Source organism: Nycticebus coucang, chromosome 2 (genome assembly GCF_027406575.1).
Source record: "Nycticebus coucang isolate mNycCou1 chromosome 2, mNycCou1.pri, whole genome shotgun sequence".
NCBI lineage: Eukaryota > Metazoa > Chordata > Mammalia > Primates > Lorisidae > Nycticebus > Nycticebus coucang.
The window spans coordinates 148916859-148937305 of NC_069781.1; the positions used below are offsets into that span (position 1 = coordinate 148916859).

Genomic DNA, 20447 nt, shown 5'->3' on the forward strand with positions numbered 1-20447 from the left:
ACATAAGGAATTGAGAAATAGTGTTTGCGCCTTTATGGGAAGTAGTAGGGTTCTAGAAGATGGTGCAGGACTGCTGCCAGTTTTAGAAAATACAATCCACCCCAGACGCCAAGTGAATCACTTCTCTTCCTGTGGGAGTTAAGCTCACCTGGGTGACACCCTCACTTCCCCTTGTGAGTGATGTTGCTTGTCGCCACTGTTCTGTTTGTCCGATGTGGGAAGAAGGACAGTAGGAGCAAGGATAGGAAGGCAAGGTGGTCAGTGGCAGCCATGGAGGCACATGCCTTGGCCCTGCACTAGCAGGAGCTCTTGGTGAGGCAGTGGGTGCGAGTTGGCAAGGAGGCACCAATGTGACTCTGCCATAGGCCTGCCCAGCACCCTAATGGAGATCTGTGGGAGACAATCCTGTCGAGAAAGCTAGCTAAGGTTAAAAACCCAGCATCTGGAGTCAAGGAGTATCTGTGGAATACCCCCTTCAAGCAGAATGAATGGCCTGTTCCTATGACCTGGCCTTCCTCATAATGTAATAGCTGGGTTCCCAGGGGAACCTGGGTTATCTTTCAGACTTAGGTACCTAAGGTAGAGGGGGCTGTTAACTAAGCGTTTTGACTTAAATATCAAATATTTTTATTAATAATAACATTCACATTTAACATTTATTTTGATTCTATTTTCTTTTTCTACAAAATAGCCTATTTTGGAGAAAAACAAATTTTATATTTCATTTTTGTATTTTAGATTTTGCTAAACATGCTGACTTTCTAGAAGCCATAAGTAGTGCCTTGAGGGCTCTTTTGCAAACAATGGCTTCCAAGAACATTTCTCAGGTAAGATTTTTTTTAATTGTTATGTGAAATTTACAGAGTTTCTGTATTATACAGGCAAAATTCATTAGTGAACTACTTCTTTTTAAATACATCATTTCTATTACAAGAGGAATATCTGATCTTTGTATAAAGAAAAAGGTAAACCAGGTTTGGTAGCGCATGACTGTGATACCAGCTCTTTGGGAGGCTGAGGTGGGAGGATTACTTGAAGTCAGGAGGTGAAGACCAGCCTAGACAACATAGCAAAACTATTTCCACAAAAAATAAAAAAATTAGTCAAGTGTGGTGTCACATACTTGTAGTCTCAGCTACTCAGGAGGCAGAGACAGCAGGATCACTGGAGCCCAGGAGTTCAAGGATACCATGTCACTGCACTCCAGCCTAGGTGACAGAGGGAGACACTGTCTCTTAAAAAAAATAAAACGAGGCTCCGTGCCTATAGCTCAGTGATGAGGGCACCAGCCACATACACTGGAGCTGGCAGGTTTGAACCCAGCCCGGGCCAGCTAAACAGCAATGACAACTGCAACAACAAAAAAAAATAGCCAAGTGCTGTGGCAGGTGCCTGTAGTCCCATCTATTTGGGAGGCTGAGGCAAAAGGATCACTTAAGCCCAAGAGTTTGAAGTTGCTGTGAGCTGTGACAGCACGGCACTCTACCAAGGGTGACATAGTGAGACTCTGTCTCAAAATAAATAAATAAAACAAAAGTGATAAAAATAAAAAGTAAAATTGGCTCAATGCCTGTAGCTCAGCGGCTAGGGCAAAACAGCCACATACACCGGAGCTGGCAAGTTCGAATCCAGCCAGGACCTGCCAAACAACGACAACTACAACCACAACCAAAAAATAGCCAGGCATTACAGCAGGTGCCTATAGTTCCAGCTACTTGGGAGGCTGAGTCAAGAGGATTACTAAAGCCCAAGAGTTGGAGGTTGCTATGAGCTGTGATGCCACAGCACTCTACCTGGGGTGACAGCTTGAGACTCTGTCTCAAAAAAAATTAAATAAAAAGTAATCTTTCTTCTCTTCATCATCAACAACACACACAGATTAACTTTTATCAATACAACTTATTATTTTATATATATGTTGTATTTTCACTAAACGTCATTGACCTTCCACAGTGGCCCCACACACCTCTCCTGACACATGCCTCACCACTTTTATTTGGTCCTTTCTGTAAAGAAACATGGAAGCATTCCCCAAAGCAGAGACAATTCTGTGAACCACACGCACCATCACCGAAGTTTTCCGTATCCTGTCATTCTTGTTCATTCATTTCCCACATTTTCATTTTTGTTTGCCTTAAAATATTTTTTTATAGTTGGCTTATTCAAATCAGGATCTAAACACGGTCCAAAATCATTGCTTTTGGTTGATATGTTGTTCTCTTAAACTTTTTAAAAAATAGCTTTATTGAGGGTGGCACCTGTGGCTCAGTGAGTAGGATGCTGACCCCATATACCAAGGGTGGTGGGTTCAAACCCAGCCCCAGCCAAACTGCAACAAAAAATAGCCAGCTGTTGTGGCAGGTACCTGTGGTCCCAGCTACTCGGGAGGCTGAGGCAAGAAAATAGCCTAAGTCCAAGAGCTGGAGGTTGCTGTGAGCTGTGACGCCACGGCACTCTTCAGAGGATGATAAAGTGAGACTCTATCTCTAAAAAAAAAAAAAGCTTTATTGAGATTTGATTCATACACCATTCAACTTATTTTATTTATTTCGAGACAGAGTCTCAAGCTGTCACCCTGGGTAGAGTGCCATGGTGTCACAGCTCACAGCAACCTCAAACTTTTGGGCTCAAGCAATTCTCTTGCCTCAGCCTTTCAAGTAGCTGGGACTACAGGCACCCATCACAACACCTGGCTATTTTTTGGTTGTAGTTGTCATTGTTGTTTGGCAGGCCTGGGCTGGATTCGAAACTGCCAGCTCTGGTGTATGTGGCTGGAGCCCTAGCCGCTGAGCTACAGGCGCCGAGCCTGTTCAACTTATTTAAGGTATACAATTCAGTGGTTTTGGCATATTCACAGATTCTTAAATCTCTTAATCTGTAACACTTTCCCCAGCTATGCCTATCTCCCAATACATTTATTCACTAACGAAACTCGTTTTCTCCTGTGGAATCTTCCCCATGTGAAGGTCCCTCTAATCTGTCATGATGGCGTTACTTAACATGTCCTCCTAGCTCCCGTATTTCTTGAAACTGGGAGCTAGAGGCTCCTTTAGATTCAGGTTCAGAAATTAGGCAAGAATAACTTAGAGTGCTATATGGATTTCCTACTTTTACATCACAAATCATATGATGTCTCAAAATAGCAGTGTTAAGATTAATTAGTGGGTTCACTTAATGGTTTTAGCAATCAGTGATTGTGGTTGCCTCAACTATTATGTCTTTAGGGGTTACAAAAATAGAGATATTCTCATTTTTTCATTCCTTTTCATGTATTAGCTGTGACTCTTTTGTAAATAAAAACTGTCTCATCAGTTGTTTAGTAACTTTGAGATTAACATGACATGAAAAAGATAGGTGTATTGGGTGACACCTGTGACTCAGTGGGTAGGGCACCGGCCCCATATATCAAGTGTGGCGGGCTTGAACCCAGCCCAGGCCAAACTGCAACAAAAAAATAGCTGGGCGTTGTGGTGGGCGCCTATAGTCCCAGCTACTCAGGAGGCTGAGGCAAGAGAATCGCCCAAGCCCAGGAGTTGGAGGTTGCTGTGAGTTGTGATGCCATGGCACTCTACCAAGGGCAATAAAATGAGACTCTGTCTCAAAAAAAAAAAGATAGGTGTATCATTCTCTCTGACCCTTCTTTTTCTCTCTCTCTCTCTCTCTCTCTTTTTTTTCTTTCTTTCTTTTTTTGAAACAAAGTCCCACTATATCTGTCGCCTTGGGTAGAGTGCTGTGGCATCACAACTCATAGCAAACTCAAACTCTTGAGCTGAAGCAATTGTTTTGCCTCAGCCTCCCAAGTAGCTGGGACTGCAGGTGCCCGCCACAATGCCCAGCTATTTTTTGTTGCAGTTGTAATTGTTCTTTAGCTGGCCTGGGCCAGGTTCAAACCCGCCAGCCTCGGTGTATGTGGCTGGTGCCATTACCACTGTGCTATGGGCACTGAGACCTCTCTGACCCTTCTTTCCAAAACAGTGAACTGATGCTCTAGCAATCTCTAAAAGTAACCCAGTGAAGTTTGTTTTTTTTTTTTAAGTATCATTTTGAACTGAAGAGTTTTAAAATATGTTTGTATTTCCTTCCATTATAATCAAGCTTTAGATAGCACTAGTCCCTACAAGTTGGCTCCTTGTCTTTTTGGTAAGAATTCTAGGTTTTTGATAATTTTTGCTTCCAGGAAAAAGATATCCCAGGCTCAACTTGTAATTTTTCTTCTTAAAACATGAAATCAGTTATTTCTCCAAGAAGCCTTGGTTTCTTTAGCAGGAAATTAAATTTTGGAGTACTTATTGCTGCCATGTTATCAACCTTAAGAGAAAAATAAATCCTAATATTGTACTGGTATGTTCCATTTAAATAAAAATGTTGTAGTGTAGGGGCAGCGCCTGTGGCTCAGTGAGTAGGGCACCGGCCCCATATACCGAGGGTGGCAGATTCAAACCTGGCCCCAGCCAAACTGCAGCAAAAAAAAAAAAAAAAATAGCCGGGCGTTGTGGTGGGCACCTATAGTCCCAGCTACTCAGGAGGCTGAGGCAAGAGAATCGCCTAAGCCCAGGAGTTGGAGGTTACTGTGAGCTGTGACACCACGGCACCCTACCAAGGGCAATAAAATGGGATTCTGTCTCAAAAAATAAAATAAAATAAAAAATAAAAAGGTTGTAGTGTTAGGGCGGCGCCTATAGCTCAACAGAGTAGGGCACCGGCCCCATATGCTGGAGGTGGTGGGTTCAGACCCAGCCCTGGCCCAAAAAAAAAAGGTTGTAGTGTTAATAAAACACTACTTAATAGAGTTTAATTGTTTCTTTGTGGGTTTTTTGTTTTATTTTGTTTTTTGTTCTTAGGATATATCCCTCAAAGATTAGTCAAATGCCATGTTTTATTTATTTATTTTTTTTTCCCACAGAGTCTCACTTTGTTACCCTTGGTGGAATGCCATGGATCATAGCTCGCAGCAACCTCAAACTTGCCTCAGCCTCCTGAGTAGCTGTTACTACAGGCACCCATCACCATACCTGGCTAGTTTTTCTATTTTTAGTAGAGACAGGGGTCTCACTTTTGCTCAGGCTGGTCTTGAACTCCTGAGCTCAGGCCTATCCTGCCTGTTTTATTCAGAGAAAAATATGGTATACCATACAATGAAATATTATTCAGCCTTGAAAAGGAAAGAAATTTTGACACATGCTACAACAATGACAAGGCTTGAAGACAATGAAAATAAACCAGACACAAAAGACAACAATTGTATGATTCCACTTTCGTGACGTATTTTAAGCAGTTAAGTTCCTAGAGACAGAAGGTAGAATAGCAGTCACCAGGAAGGCAGGTCCAGTGGGGAGTCACTGTTTCAAGGCTACAGAGTTTCACTACAGGATGGTGTAATGTTCCAGAGATGGACAGTGGTGACCGTTTACATCACCCACCAGTGTGAAGGTACTTCACGCCACTGCGCTGTATGCTTAACAGCAGTAGTTAAAGTACTAAATTGTATGTTTATTTTACTGCCAGAAAAAGGTATATTCAGAGAAATTTAGATTTTTGCCCCTTTGCTCCTGTTGCCTGATTTCCACTATATCAGTAGTCATCCTTTTTGATTTTTGATTTATCATTCTATTTTTTAAAACATAGGTAAATTGTTTTTGCTTATTTAAAAAATAGCACATAACTAGGCATAACGGCTTATGCCTGTCTTCCCAGCTGCTCAGGAGGCTGACTGAGGCAGGAAGATTGCTTGAGCCCAAGAGTTTGAGGCCAGCCGGGGTCACAGAGAGATCCTGTCTCAAAGAAAACAAAAAAGAGGGCAGTGCCTGTGGCTCAACGGAGTGGGGCGCTGGCCCCATGTGCCGGAGGTAGTGGTTTCAAACCCATCCCTGGCCAAAAACTGCAAAAAAAAGAAAACAAAAAAGAAAGAAAAATACATGTATTTGTATTTGTTTTTCACCCCTTTTCTCAAAAGCAGTGCTTTTCTATACCTTGCTTTTATTTTCTGCGTTTTTGATCATTATATAGAGATTATTCTCTCTTTTTTTTTTTTTTTTTTGCAGTTTTTGGCCCGGGCTGGGTTTGAACCTGCCACCTCCAACACATGGGGCCCACGCCCCACTCCTTTGAGCCACGGATGCTGCCCTATTCTCATTTTTTTTTTTTTTTTTACTACAGTCTGCCATTGATAGACATTTGTTTTCAGTCTTTTGCTGTTCCATATAAACCCAAATGATTAAACTTTCACACATTATTTTGTATTTTTGCCATTGTGTATTTTTTTTTGTTTTTGTTTTGTTTTTTGAAACAGTTTCACTGTATCACCCTCAGTAGAGTCCTGTGGCATCATAGCTCACAGCAACTTCAAACTCTTAGGTTTAAGCGATTCTCTTCCCGTAGCCTCCCAAGTAGCTGGGACTATAGGTACCTGCCACATCGCCCGACTATTTTTTGGTTGTAGTTGTCATTGTTTAGCAGGCCGGGCTGAGTTCGAACCTGCCAGCTCTGGCATATGTGGCTGGCGCCCTAGCTGCTGAGCTACAGGTGCTGAGCCTGCCATTGTGTTTTTAGAGTAGATTCCTAGAAGTGGACTTGCCACATCAGAATGGATGGATGTAATTTTGCTAGGTGTTGCTGTGGTCACCTCCCTGGGGTCTGAGCCCTTTGCATCCCCCCAGCGTGTTTGGGATTGCCTGTCTTTGTTTGCCATAACCTCACCAGAAGCATCTGTTATCAAAAAGTTTGGGGCGGATACAGTGGCTCCTACCTGGAATCCTGGCACTCTGGGAGGCTAAGGCGGGTGAATTGCTTGAGCTCAGGAGTTAGAGACTAGCCTGAGCTAGAACGAGACCTCTGTCTCTACTAAAAATAGAAAAACTAGTCAGGTATGGTGGCAGGTGTGTGTAGTCACAGCTACTCGAGAGACTGAGCCAAGAGGATCCCTTGAGCCCAAGAGTTTGAAGTTGCTGTGGACTGTGATGCCAGGGCACTGTACCCAGGGTGATAAAGTGAGACTCTGTCTCAAAAAAATAAAAGTAAATTTTAAAAGTTGAATTTCACTAGTTTCATGTATTGTATCTTAATTTTAACTTGAATTTCTCTTCTGAGGAAGTTGAATGTTTTTTCCTGTGTCCCAGGGCTTTGGCGTTCCTTTTTCTGTCTTGCCCATTCTTCTATTGGGTTGGTCCTTTTTCTTCTTTGCTTATAATGACAAGTTCTAGGGCCTTACTCACGACCTGCTGAAAAAGAAACTTCGAGGACGGGGCCCAGGAATCCGTGTTCTGACATGCTTTTCCCTGTGATTGTCATGCATGGTAGAGTTGAGAGTCACTTTCCTAATGCATCCTCCCTCCTTTCTGAAATTGTCTGTTTATCAACATTTCATTGGATCATCTTACCCACTTCTTTGGTTTCAGTCCTTTTCCTTTCCTGGGGTCACTCCTCTCTCCGTGGTTCCTGCTGGAGGGTACTGTTCCTCTTCTTTAGCCCTGTCCTAATTTTTGATGTCCTCAGTATCCACGCAGATGTACTAGTAACCTGGCCGTGTGGGTCTTTGACCTCCCTCCAGGCCTTGTCTTCATGGAAGCAGGTCTGGCTGTTGCCCAGGGTTGTCTCAAACTCCTGGCCTCATGTGATCCTCCAGTCTCAGCTTCCCAAGGTGCCGGGATTACAAGTGTGATTACAACTTGTGATTACAACATTTTTACAATTGTTAATAATTTATGATGAATTAGACTTAAGTCTTTTATCCATCATGATTTAATTTTTGTGAATGGAGAGAGGTGTGGGTCATGTTTCAGTCTTTTACAGATGGCTATCCAGTTCTCCCAGCACCATTTATTGAATAGGGGTTCTTTTCCCCATTGTATGTATTTTTTTTTTTTTTTTTTTTTTTGCTTTGTCAAAGATCAGATAGCAATGTGAGGATGGTTTCATATCTGTATTCTCTGGTCTAATCCAAAGCTTGTTGTCTCTATTTTTATGTTGATACTGTGCTATTTTGATGACTGTGTAGCTTGTAGCATAGCCTGAAGTCTGCTAAAGTGATCTCCAGATTTGTTCTTATTTCAGCGGATTGCATTGGCTATTTTGGATCTTTTCTGAGTCCTTGTGAAGTGTAGTACTATTTCTTTGAAAACTGCAAAACAAGAAGTTGGACAATTAAGTTTGTGAAGTCATCCTAGAAAAAGTGCTGCATAACTCATTCTGAGTATCACTGCGGTCACCTTCAAGGTGCTCCCCTAACCATCTGGTGACCATAGTGATACTCAACAGTGGGGTATAAAACACTTTTTTTTTTTAGAGACACAGTCTCACTTTGTCACCCTCTGTAGAGTGCTGTAGCATCACAGCTCACAGCAACCTCCAGCTCTTGGGCTTAGGTGATTCTCTTGCCTCAGCCTCCCAAGTAGCTAGGACCACAGGTGCCCACCACAATGCCCAGATTTTTTGTGTTGTCATTGTTGTTTAGCTGGCCCAGGCCAGGTTCAGCCTTGGTGTATGTGTCCAGTGCCCTACCCACGGAGCTACGGGTGCCACCAAAACACTTTTCCTGGCTTGATGCCTGTGGCTTAGGCAGCTAAGGCGCCAGCCACATACACCTGAGCTGGCAGGTTCGAATCCAGCCCAGGCCCGCCAAACAATGATGGCTGCAACAAAAAAATAGCCGGGCATTGTGGTGGGCACCTGTAGTCCCAGCTACTTGGGAGGCGGAGGCAAGAGAATTGCTTGAGTCCAGGATTTGGAGGTTGCTGTGAGCTGTGATGGCATAGCACTCCACCCAGGGCGACAGCCTGAGGCTCTGTCTCAAAAAAAAAAGCACTTTTTCTAGGATGACTTCATGAACTTACTTGTCCAACCTTGTGTGACGCTGGTATTTTAATGGGAATTGCATTGAATTTGTAGATCAGTTTGAGTGGTATAGACATTTTAACTATTGATTCTACCAATTTATGAGTATAATATATTTTTACATCTGTTTATATCCTCTGCAATTTCTTTTTTCAGTATTTCAAAGTTCTCCCTATAGAGATCCTTATTCTCCTTTGTTAAATATATTCTAAGGTATTTCACTTTCTTTGATGCTACTGTGAAGGGTATTGTCTTTGATTTGATTCTCAGCATGACTGTTGCTAGGGTATATGAAAACTACTGATTTATGTACATTGATTTTGTAACTCGAGATGTTGCTGTAATTATCAATTCTAGGAGTGCCTTGGTTGAGTCCTTGGGTTTTCTAGGTATAAAATGTTATTGTCAGCAAAGAGCAAAAGCTTCTTTCCCCATTTGGATGCCCTTGCTGAATAGCATTGGTGAGAGTGGGCTTCCTGGTCTAGTTCCAGTTCTAAGCAGGAATGCTTTCATGCTGTTGGGATTGGCTGGGTGTAAGCAGTGCTTTCCTTTTCTCTTTCAACAGTGCCTGACTCCTGATCAGCTGATGACACTGTGCAAAGCCGGCATTCATAGTAGTAATGTTGGGGTTCGAATGAACGTTGTTAGCATTTTAGGGATCACTGGCAGCATCTTAGCCAAAGAAGATGGTACACTTGACACTCTGAAGGTAAAACAATTTGCTTCTAGTTTTACTTGTTAAATAATTAGAAATGGGAGGAGAGTATTGGTTAGTGTAGGACATTTTAAAATTTCTGTGGACACGGAGAGAAGTCATATCAAGATGTTGCTGATTAAGTTATATTATTAGAAGATGCCATTTGGATTAATCTATGTGCATTAGTTAAGAACTAGAAAAATTGGGCTGTGTTTTGCAATTCAACTTTACTCCAGAGATACCTTTAAAATATTTTCAGTGAAAGGACAGATTCAGAATTTTCAAAGACACCTTCTGGCCTTTGCTATTGGATAAACTGTATGTATGTTTTTTTCTCAATAGTCACCAGTTTTTGACATACACCGGGTAAAGTGCATTCTGGAAAGTACCGCACAGTTCATTCTAGTATCACTTATCACTGCATAAATTGTAGGCCGTAATCCTGGTAGTGCCAGTACACTGGGAATTCACTCACACTTTATCACAGAGCAGTCACTCACAAACTGCATTGCTAGAGGTGTAACATTACTAATGATTAAAGGGACAGTAATAATAAAATTACCCTTCATTGTGCTAATGATTGCTGAAGTATTGATTATTGATTAGTAGGTAATAAACTGATACCTATAAAGTACCTCTTAACCTGTTAATCACTTTACAGGGAAGACTGATGTTTTTAAGAATCCTTTTGGAGGGGTGGCGCCTGTGGCTCAGTCGGTAAGGCGCCGGCCCCATATACCGAGGGTGGTGGGTTCGAACCCGGCCCCGGCCAAACTGCAACCAAAAAATAGCAGGGCGTTGTGGCGGGCACCTGTAGTCCCAGCTACTCGGGAGGCTGAGGCAAGAGAATCGCTTAAGCCCAGGAGTTGGAGGTTGCTGTGAGCTGTGTGAGGCCTGTGAGGCCTCTGAGACTCTGTGTGAGTCTCTGTCTCTACAAAAAAAAAAAAAAAGAATCCTTTTGGAAAAAATGATATATATATAGAGAGAGAGAGCAAAACATTTCGAAAAGGATATGTAGTGAGAAGATTCACCTTTGCACTCCTCAACTTCCACTCCCCCGTCTCTCCCTCTGGAGAGACAGGCACCCACTTCTGTCTCATTCCAGGGGGTTTTGACATACAGCTAGGTAAATGAGAGCGACTGTGGCTGTGTGCCGTGTATGTGACACACATGGGAATGAGCACATGTAGGTATCATCCCTGCCCCTCCCCAGGACTGTAATCTCCAAGGTCCTCTTTAGGAGACAATTTTTTTTTAGAACTGCCATTATCTGTTAATTATACAATTGACAGTCTTTTTTTTTTTAGACAGAGCCTCAAGCTGTCGCCCTGGGTAGAGTGCTATGGCGTCACAGCTCACAGCAACCTCCAACTCTTGGGCTTAAGCGATTCTATTGCCACAGCCTCCCCAGTAGCTGGGACTACAGGCGCCTGGCAATTTTTTTTTTTTGGGTGGGGGGGGGGCTGGTAGTTGTCATCATTGTTGTTTGGCAGCCCAGGCTGGATTCGAACCTGCCAGCTCTAGTGTATGTGGCTGGCACCCTAGCCACTGAGCTACAGGCGCCAAGCCTGACAGTCATTACATTTTTTTTTTTAGAGACAGAGTCTCACTTTGTCACCCTTGGTAGAGTGCCATGGCATCACAGATCACAGCAACCTCCAGCTCTTAGGCTTAGGCGATTCTCTTCCCTCAGCCTCCCAAGTAGCTGGGACTTACAGGTGCCCGCCACAACACCCAGCTATTTTTTTGTTGTTATTGTTGCAGTTTGACCAGGGCTGGGTTTGAACACGCCACCCTCAGTATATGGGGTCGGTGCCCTACTCACTGAGCCACAGGCACCTCATTTCTTAACATATATATAATACCTGGTCTATATTCATAATTTTCAATTATCTCAAAAATACCTATTTACAAATAGTTTGTTTAAGCCAATAAAGCCCATATGTTAGGCGTGGTTTGGGGTCTTCTTTGTCTCAATCTAGGAACAGTTCACCCCAGTACAACCCAACACCACCAGCCTTTCCTCAGCTCCTGGAGTAGCCATCCCACATAGTATCCAGCCTTCTGGATTTGTCTGAAAGCTTACTCCTTTGTCCTCTGTGTTTTCTGCAAACTGGAAGTTAGATCTGAAGGCTGAATTGGATTCAGATCAGTCCTTTCTACTAAGACTGCTTCATGGGTGATGCTGTGTGCTTTGTATTATCAATACATTATAGGTTATTGCATCTGAGTACAAACTTAGAGGTTATCTAGACCATGTATATTAGATGAGACATTGAGACCCGGAGAGAACTGTCCAAGAGCCACCCTCTTGTTTATGGTGGAGCTGAACTTTGGACCTGTTCTGAGCATTTCTACTCCCTCACTTGTAATATCAGATTGAACATCAACCTTAAGACATAAAGAGTGAAGTGGAACAACTGAACTAAAAATGAGTTTACTCTAGAACAATTTACAGGTTGGGAACAGTCCATTCATTAGCTGGCAAACTGGAAAAAAAACAGTGGATGTTAAAAATCGACCAGTGTAGTGGGGCAACATGAGATTCAATATTAGGGATTTTTTTCTCCTATACTTTTGAAAGCGTATTTTTTGCTATAGGTAAGATTGCTATGCATTTTGACCTTATGGAGAAAGCCTTTTTGAGGGAACTATGTGGGAAAATTTAATGATTTCCAAGATCATACATCATTTATAGATTTTCATTCACTTTTTTAGGTATAAGTTATCTTTCATTATCTTGCTTATATTATGCTTGGTGTATTTGGAGGTTTTTGTCTAATCTTCTTAAAGTTTTAATTTTTCCCTGGTTTTTTAAATATTCAATAGTATGCATGAATATCGTCACATGTAAAGTTTACCCTCATGGGTGATGCTGCCCCAGTCACGTTACAGTGTGTTTTGTTGTTCCCAGGACATTGGATGCTTTCTGCTGGAGGTCGCCACCAAAGATCCTTCCCTTGTAGTAGCAGGAGAAGCTTTGGATGCCCTATTTGATGTTTTTGCAGATGGTAAAGAAGCTGAAAGAGCTTCAGTTCAAATTAAATTATTATCTACTCTGAAAGAATTCCAGCCAGTCTTCAAAATGAAGGTTTGTAGCAGTTCTGTTTGTACATTTGTAAGTCTCAGTGATCTGTGGGGATGTATGTAGTTACCACCGTGCAATTTAGAGACCTGTGCACAGTGAATTCCTGTGACTCCTAGTGATAACGTGGCTCTTCATCCCAGTACTTTGTGAAATGCTTGCTGGCTGAGTCACAGCCCGGCAGTGTTACTATTGCATCACTGAAACTTGAAGCCAAGTGGCATCTGAGAAGTTTCTCTCTTTTTAAGTTTAGTAATGTTAACAATGCTTCATATATTACAAGTGTCTATTCTGTAGCTTACAAAATACTTTGATACATATTTTAAATTTATTATATCATATAATAAACATTGATTTCATTGTTATGGATATTTCTTTGGTACTCTGCAAAAGACAAACTTCAGGCTGTTCCAAATTAGAGACTACAGCTGCTGCTTTCATTAGCCATTATTTATTTTTTTTTTTTTGTAGAGACAGAGTCTCACTTTACTGCCCTCGGTAGAGTGCCGTGGCATCACACGGCTCACAGCAACTTCCAGCTCTTGGGCTTATGTGATTCTCTTGCCTCAGCCTCCTGTGCAGCTGGGACTACAGGCGCCTGCCACAACGCCCGGCTATTTTTTTGTTGCAGTTTGGCCCGGGCTGGGTTTGAACCCACCACCCTCAGTATATGGGGCCGGCGCCCTACTCACTGAGCCACAGGCGCCACCCTCCATTATTTATTTATTGTTTTGTCAGAAACATAGAAACTAACCCAGAGTCAGAAAATAATTTCAAAAGCTGTTTTTGATTCCAGACACAGTGGCTCACACCTATTATCATAGCACTTTGGGAGGCTGAGGTGGGAGGATTGCTTGAGTCGAGGAATTAGAGAACAGCCTGATCACATATGGTTTGGTTTTTTGCAGATACGTAAAGAAGGGCGAGGTAAATACAGTACTGATCAGCTGTGCGTTCTTGACAACGTGAAGATGAATTTGAGGAGGTTTGTTGCTTATCAAGAAACTGTGGAGAAAAGGCTGACTTCTTGAACCAGTGAAAGAGAAATCAGTTCTTCCCTGACATGTTTGATGCTAAGAATATGGAAGGATGTCCTTTGACTGTAGACATGTCTGAAGTTATTTTTAAATGCTTATATTCTGTACATTAATTGAAATTCAAAACTCTTTTAAGCCTTGGACACTGTGCCGCATCTGCAGTGCTCCCAGTTATGTGTCCAGCATATTTTAATTACTAGATACATAAAGCGAGGAAGAGGGGAATGCAGCAGATTCTCAGGGCATTCTCAACATAAGTCACGAGCATCTGAAGAAACTTCAGAAATCATGTTTTCCTGCAATATTGCAAAAAATATATATATCCACAGCATTACTTGCTTGTTCTTTCAAGGAAGTGGTATTTTATATCAGCTGAATCTTTAACTGAAATATGAAGACAAGCTTTATAAAATAATTTTTTGGTATGAATTATACCAATTATGTTTATCTTTTGTAAAGAAGTAAATGAGTTGAATTTGTATTTCACTACTTAGCAGATTTGTACTGATGAGCTAAGAAGGTAACTGCCATCTTCCATACAGGCTGTTGTAATGTCACTCCTTGATTTAATCCACTATGGAGTCAGAATTAGGAGAAAATATTTTTGAATAAATAACTTTGTAACATAAAGCTTTATGTCTTACAAAATCTTTTATGATACTAAGTAAATCTATTCCTGGATGTTTCCTTGATAGTATCGCTTTCAATGTATGTGAGATTTTTTTTTTAAAGCAGGATTTCAGAGCATTGCCTCTCAACGTCCTTGAAGTAACCGGGTGACAGCACATCCTGTTCCAGAGGGGGCCCTGGGCCAGCTCCATTGTGCATCCATTTATCTGATCAGAGAGTTCAGCGGAGGTTCAAAAATTTCTGTGCAGTTGATGTTAGTTGCCCTGATAAAAGACCCAGTATCCAGTGAAGTACTTATTTTTTTTTATTCAGTACTTCTATAGCTGCAGTAAATGAAGTAGTAGGTTATATTTCATCTGCAGGATGATGTATTTTACAGTCTTTACTTGTATATTATAGATTCTTGGGAAACCAAGATTGGTTCCTATCCCTAAGAGTCACTGAGCCAAGAAAGCAAGTAAAACGACCAGATTCTGTTCATGGTGGGAAAATAGAAATGATAGACTATAAATGAAATTTTGCTGTGTGTGTGGTTAGGTGATCATTTCAGCACAATTGACAGAAAGCATGTGTTTTTTGAGGGATTCTTCCAATAAAGAAAAGCGTTATTCTCTTTGCCTTAAACATTTATAGGATATAATTATTTTCAAGGAGAAGAAAGTTTGCACCCCTGTTTTTTCCCCCATACTATGGGGGAAAAGTGATCAGCACTGTGGAGACTGTCAGGCACAGGACCTAGGGCACTATCGGCTCCTAATATTTGTTGGATGCATAAATGTTAGTGGCTTTCTGTTTGGTAGTTGTCGAATTGCAAAATCATCCTATAGAATGGTAGAAGGTGAGTTACAGCATTGAAGACGTGCCATCCTAAGATATATATATATATTTTTTTTTTTTTTGGACAGAGTCTCGCTGTGTTGCCCTGGTGAGAGTATTGTGGTGTCACATAGAGCTTCAACCTCAAACTCCTGGGCTCAAGAGATCTCCTGCCTCAGCCTCCTGAGTAGTGGGGACTACACACACTTACCAAAACACACAGCTAATTTTTTTTACTTTTAGTAGAGATGCAGGTATCACACTCGCTCAGGCTAGTTCTTGAATTCCTAAGCTCAAGCAATCTTTCTGCCTCGGCCTTCCAGAGTGCTAGGATTACATGCATAAACCACCCACCATGCCTGACATCCTAAAAACTTTTTAGATTCTGAGGCATCAGTGGTTTAATCTATATTGCTACCATTAAATTTTGTTACTTTAACAACAGGGAAAAAGGGAAAACAAATTTTAAGTGTACCCTACAGTTTTGACTGTTGGCATAGTAGTTTAGTAAGGTGTGTCGGTAGTATTCGTGGCACAGTCTAGTAGGGACTGTCATGTTTTCTTACAGAAGGGTAGAAAAGAACTCTCTAAAATCTTTATTTGAAAATCATCCGTTATAGTCTATTAATAATATACCGTATTTTAAGTATTGGAATATGAACTCATATGAGATCCTTTGTTATAGAAGATATCTTTTTTTTCTTTTTTGAGACAGTCTCACTGTGTCGCCCTCGGGTAGAATGCCGTGGCGTCACAGCTCACAGCAACCTCAAACTTTTGGGCTTAAGTGATTCAAACCCACCAGCTTCGGTGTACATGGCTGGCGCTCTAGCCGCTGAGCTACAAGGGCCAAGCCTACAAGATACCTTTTTTAAGTGTTTAACCAGCCATGGCATGTTCGTCCAAGGAAATAAAAATTACTATTTTTCATCTTTTTTTTTTTTTGCCTTTATAATAGAAATGCATTGTTTTATTTATTTTTTTTGGTTCATACCCTTCTGAGGAAACACATTTTAAAAGAGAAATGATTTTTTGGCTTAGCATCTATAGCTCAGCGGCTAGGGTGCCAGCCACGTACACAAGAGCTGGCAGGTTCAAATCCAGCCCAGGCCTTCCAAACAACAATGACAACTGTAACCAAAACATAGCTGGGCATTGTGGTGGGTGTCTGTAGTCTCAGCTACTTGGGAGGCTGAGGCAAGGCTTAAGCTGAGGAGTTAGAGGTTGCTGTGAGCAGTGATGTCACAGCACTCTACCCAGGGTGATGGCTTGAGGCTCTGTCTAAAAAAAAAAATTGATTTTGAAATATTGGCCATTTAATTACATGTGTTTTTTGCAGTTTTATCTTCTCCCTTTATATAGTATCTCAAAGAAATACTTTTGAGTTGTCAAGATAGGGAAAGATCCTTATCTCTTCATGGTTCCTGCTTACCCAGTTCAGTAGTAGACTTACTGCCTTTTTGAAATTGCATAGACTAATACTTGGTTGTATTTAACATACATATAGAGCAGTGGTTCTCAACCTGTGGGAAGTAGCAACGAAAATAATTTTATGGTTGGGGGTCACAACAACATGATTTGTATTAAAGGGTCATGGCATTAGGAGGCATTAGGAAGATTGAGAACCACTGGTATAGAACGTGAGTAATTTAAAACCTTCACTGTAGGGCGGCACGTGCGGCTCAGTGAGTACAGCACCGGCCCCATATACCAAGGTTTGAACCCGGCCCCGGCCAAACTGCAACAAAAAAATAGCCGGGCATTGTGACGGGCACCTGTAGTCCCAGCTTATTGGGAGGCTGAGACAAGAGAATCACCTAAGCCCAGGAGCTGGAGGTTGCTGTGAGCTGTGACACCATAGCACTCTACCGAGGGTGACAAAATGAAACTTTGTCTCAAAAAAAAAACTTCACTGTATCCAGAAATTCTGTAGTATTTTGTTATACTTTAACTATACTATAGTATTTTGAAATATTCACTTTGGCCAGGCACAGTGGTTTATGCCTATAATCCCAGCACTCAGGGAGGCCAAGGGGGAAGCATTGCTTGAGCTCAAGAGTTCAATACCAGCCAGAGCAAGAATGAGACACCCCCCCCCACCCGTCTACAAAAGATAGAAAAATTAGCCAGGCATTATGGCAGGCACCTGCAGTCCCCACTACTTGGGAGGCTGAGTTGGGAGGTTCTCTTAAGCCCAGGAATTTGAGCCTGCAGTGAGCTATGATCACACCACTGCACTCCAGCCTAGATTACAGAGCGAGAGACCCTGCCTCAAAAATAGATAAACAAGGCTGGGCACAGTGGTTTACGCCTATAATCCCAGCACTTGGGAGGCCAAGGTGAATGAATTGCCTGAGCTCATGGGTGTGAGACCTCATCTCTAAAAATAGCCAGGCGTTGTGTCTGGCGCCTATAGTCCCATCTACTAGGGAGGCTGAGACAAAAGGATTGCTCAAGTCCAAGAGTTTGGGGTTGCTGTGAGCTATGATGCCATGGGGAACAGAGTGAGATTTTGTTTAGAAAAAAAACCCTTAATACATAGACCACTGTAGTAATAGAGTCACCGTGGTTTGAGCATGACTAAAGATATGTAGATCAATGGAACAACTTGAGACCAGAAATAGACCCCATAATTAGATGTTCATTTTCCACTAAGGTCCTAAGTTAATTCAATGGAGAAATAATAGCCTTTTCAATAAAGGGTGCTAGAATAACTGACATCTATACAGAAAAAGACTTGTACTCACGACCCTAACCTTAATCCTTCAGATTTCATAATACTTTTTACTAATTCATTAAGCACATTCTTGGGTGCAGCTGACTTATTCCCCTGTAAGCGTGTGGTGGGAGGAAGACAAGGATGATTAACACAGTTTGGTGCTGATGCCTTGATTTACAGGAGCCAGCTTTAACCTCTGCCCCATTGCTACTGTGCACATAGCGCCAGTGTGCCAACAGCAAACAAAGCAAGTCACATTTTAGAATTGTTGCCAGAATAGTTTTGACCTCGTGATACACCCATTCCCCCACCCCTGAGGGAAGGATCGTGGAACACACTTTGAGAACTCCTCGTCTATCAGGAGGTAGAATGAGAGAAGAAGGGCAGGAGGGAGCTGTGAAGACGTCCAGCACGTAAGGAACAAGTGGCCGGCATGAAGGACGAGCCTGGGAAGGGACACAGAAGTGACCTGAATCTTAGGAGAAGACGCAGAATAGCCGTATCAGGAAGAAGGGCCCAGCGCTGGGTGAAGAGACGGGGACCGCTCATGAGCATAGCACCACCACCGATCTTACCAAGGGCTGTGTCCCGGCACAGCAAGTCAGACATCAGATTGGAGGAACTGGGACGCAGGGAGTGGAGAACTGATGGGAGTTTGAGAGGAAAGGAATTGACCCAGCAAAGACAGACCAGTCTTCAGAGAAATTCCTGAAGGCAGGAGAGAGATCAGGCTGCGGCTGAGGCAGAATCATAGTGGTCACTGACTCCTCCTGATTAGGTAATGAGCTGGTGACCCATGGATTGGGAGGGGGGAGCCTAGGAAAATTCCCAGATGACTCTTGGGTTCCCAACTTAGGGAACCAAGCGAATAGTGGTCTATTTGTTGAGATGGGAAACAAGACCAAGTTAGGTAGAACCTGCCCGTAGTTTGAGATGAGGAATTATGTACCTAAGAAATCCTAATTTCCTTTGTAAGGACGTTTGGGAGTTTTCCCCCCCGCCCCCAAAACCACAAAGTCTTCTTTTGTTGGTAAAAATTATCAAGAGTTTCAAGGTCTTAGTTAATGATCTTTTTATCTTGTCTCTTCTTTGAGTTAAAAGTACATAATTAGTTTAACTTAAAAAAAAAATCTGTCTTCATGTATAGAAATTGTTACATTTTGCCCAATCAGAGAAATCTATATCTTTAATTGGGGCTATTTTGATCCACTTAATTAAGCATTTTCTTCTTTTAGTGAACAGAAGTAACTTGAGTCATTTTTTTCTACGCAGAGTGAGAAATTATAAGCTAGTTTCTAGAGTTTGCTTAAGTGTATTTTTACCATCCTTACTCCTTTACAGGGATTCTACTTGCGAGAACACATGCCCTAAAATTTTAACATTTTCAGTTCATAAAAGAGACAATTCCTTTTGAATAAAGGAGTTACTATCTTTAATTACTACCAGTTAGTAAGAGTGCAACCTTGGAAACCACTTTCTGATTCTCATGTGTAGGAATCAGGTTCCCGAGTTTATTCAACATAATTAGTTCTTCAAGTAAAATATGAAGAAATGAAGTTTCTTTTAATGAATGTTGCTGAATTAAAGAAATAATGGGTGTATTTTTTAGGGTCATCAGATTTTTAAATTACCTATAGTGGAACAGATAAGAATATGGAACTGGGGGGTGGCACCTGTGGCTCAAGTGAGTAGGGCGCCGGCCCCATATACCAAGGGTGGTGGGTTCAAACCCGGCCCCGGCCAAACCGCAACCAAAAAACAGCTGGGCATTGTGGCGGGCGCCTGTAGTCCCAGCTATTTAGGAGGCTGAGGCAAGAGAATCGCCTAAGCCCAAGAGCTGGAGGTTGCTGTGAGCTGTGACGCCATGGCATTCTACCAAGGATGACAAAGTGAGACTCTGTCTCTAAAAAAAAGAATATGGCACTGAAATTATTTTCACAAAGCTGTTTCAAATAGTTGCCTTTATTTTCTTCCTTTCTTTCCAAAATGAATGTACAAAGATAGAAATTAAGTTTAAAATGATTACAGTATTTAAAAAATTACACCCTCCAATGAAATAGACAACCCCATTATTGTACAATTAGTTTCATGGAAATTTGCACATGAATATAACGCACTTCACAATTTGACAAAGTATCCTGATAAACTACCGTCCCTCAAATGTAAAGCCATATGAAAGACATGGAACTTTTCACCTTTGATCTTTCACTTTCACCTTAAATCATAGAATATGATAAGTTATGAAAACTTTGAAGGTGACATTTTCCATTGCTTTATTGAAAGAAAATATACTTCCTTTCTATTTTTTTAAAGTCATGTTAATAAAACATAATACGGGTGGCGCCTGTGGCTCAGTGGGGAGGGTGCCGGCCCCATATACCGAGGGTGGCAGGTTCAAACCCGGCCCTGGCCAAACTGCAACAAAAAAATAGCTGGGCGTTGTGGCAGGTGCCTGTAGTCCCAGCACCTCGGGAGGCTGAGGCAAGGGAATTATTTAAGCCCAGGATTTGGAGGTTGCTGTGAGCTGTGTGACGCCACAGCACTCTACTGAGGGTGATAAAGTTGAGACTGTCTCTACAAAAAAAAAAAAAAAGATAATACCTGTGCATGGTAAACAAACAGTACTAGGAGATA

The 20447-nt window shown here is 41.9% G+C and overlaps 1 protein-coding gene across 3 annotated transcripts in view; it reads left to right on the forward strand.

Annotated features, from left to right (window-relative positions):
- The window catches only part of HEATR3 (HEAT repeat containing 3), a 45431-nt gene extending 31715 nt beyond the window's left edge, over window positions 1–13716 (forward strand). Inside the window, exons 12-15 of one of the 3 annotated variants that reach the window (XM_053582155.1) lie at window positions 739–827; window positions 9395–9538; window positions 12441–12644; window positions 13520–13716. In XM_053582155.1, coding sequence (XP_053438130.1) covers window positions 739–827; window positions 9395–9538; window positions 12441–12644; window positions 13520–13642 — 560 coding nt within the window. In that variant the 3' untranslated portion in view covers window positions 13643–13716. Of the gene's footprint in view, window positions 1–738; window positions 828–9394; window positions 9539–12440; window positions 12645–13519 lie in introns of those variants that run through there. The other 2 variants (XM_053582156.1, XM_053582157.1) reach the window with 2 other exon arrangements.
- The last annotated feature ends 6731 nt before the right edge of the window (window positions 13717–20447 follow it).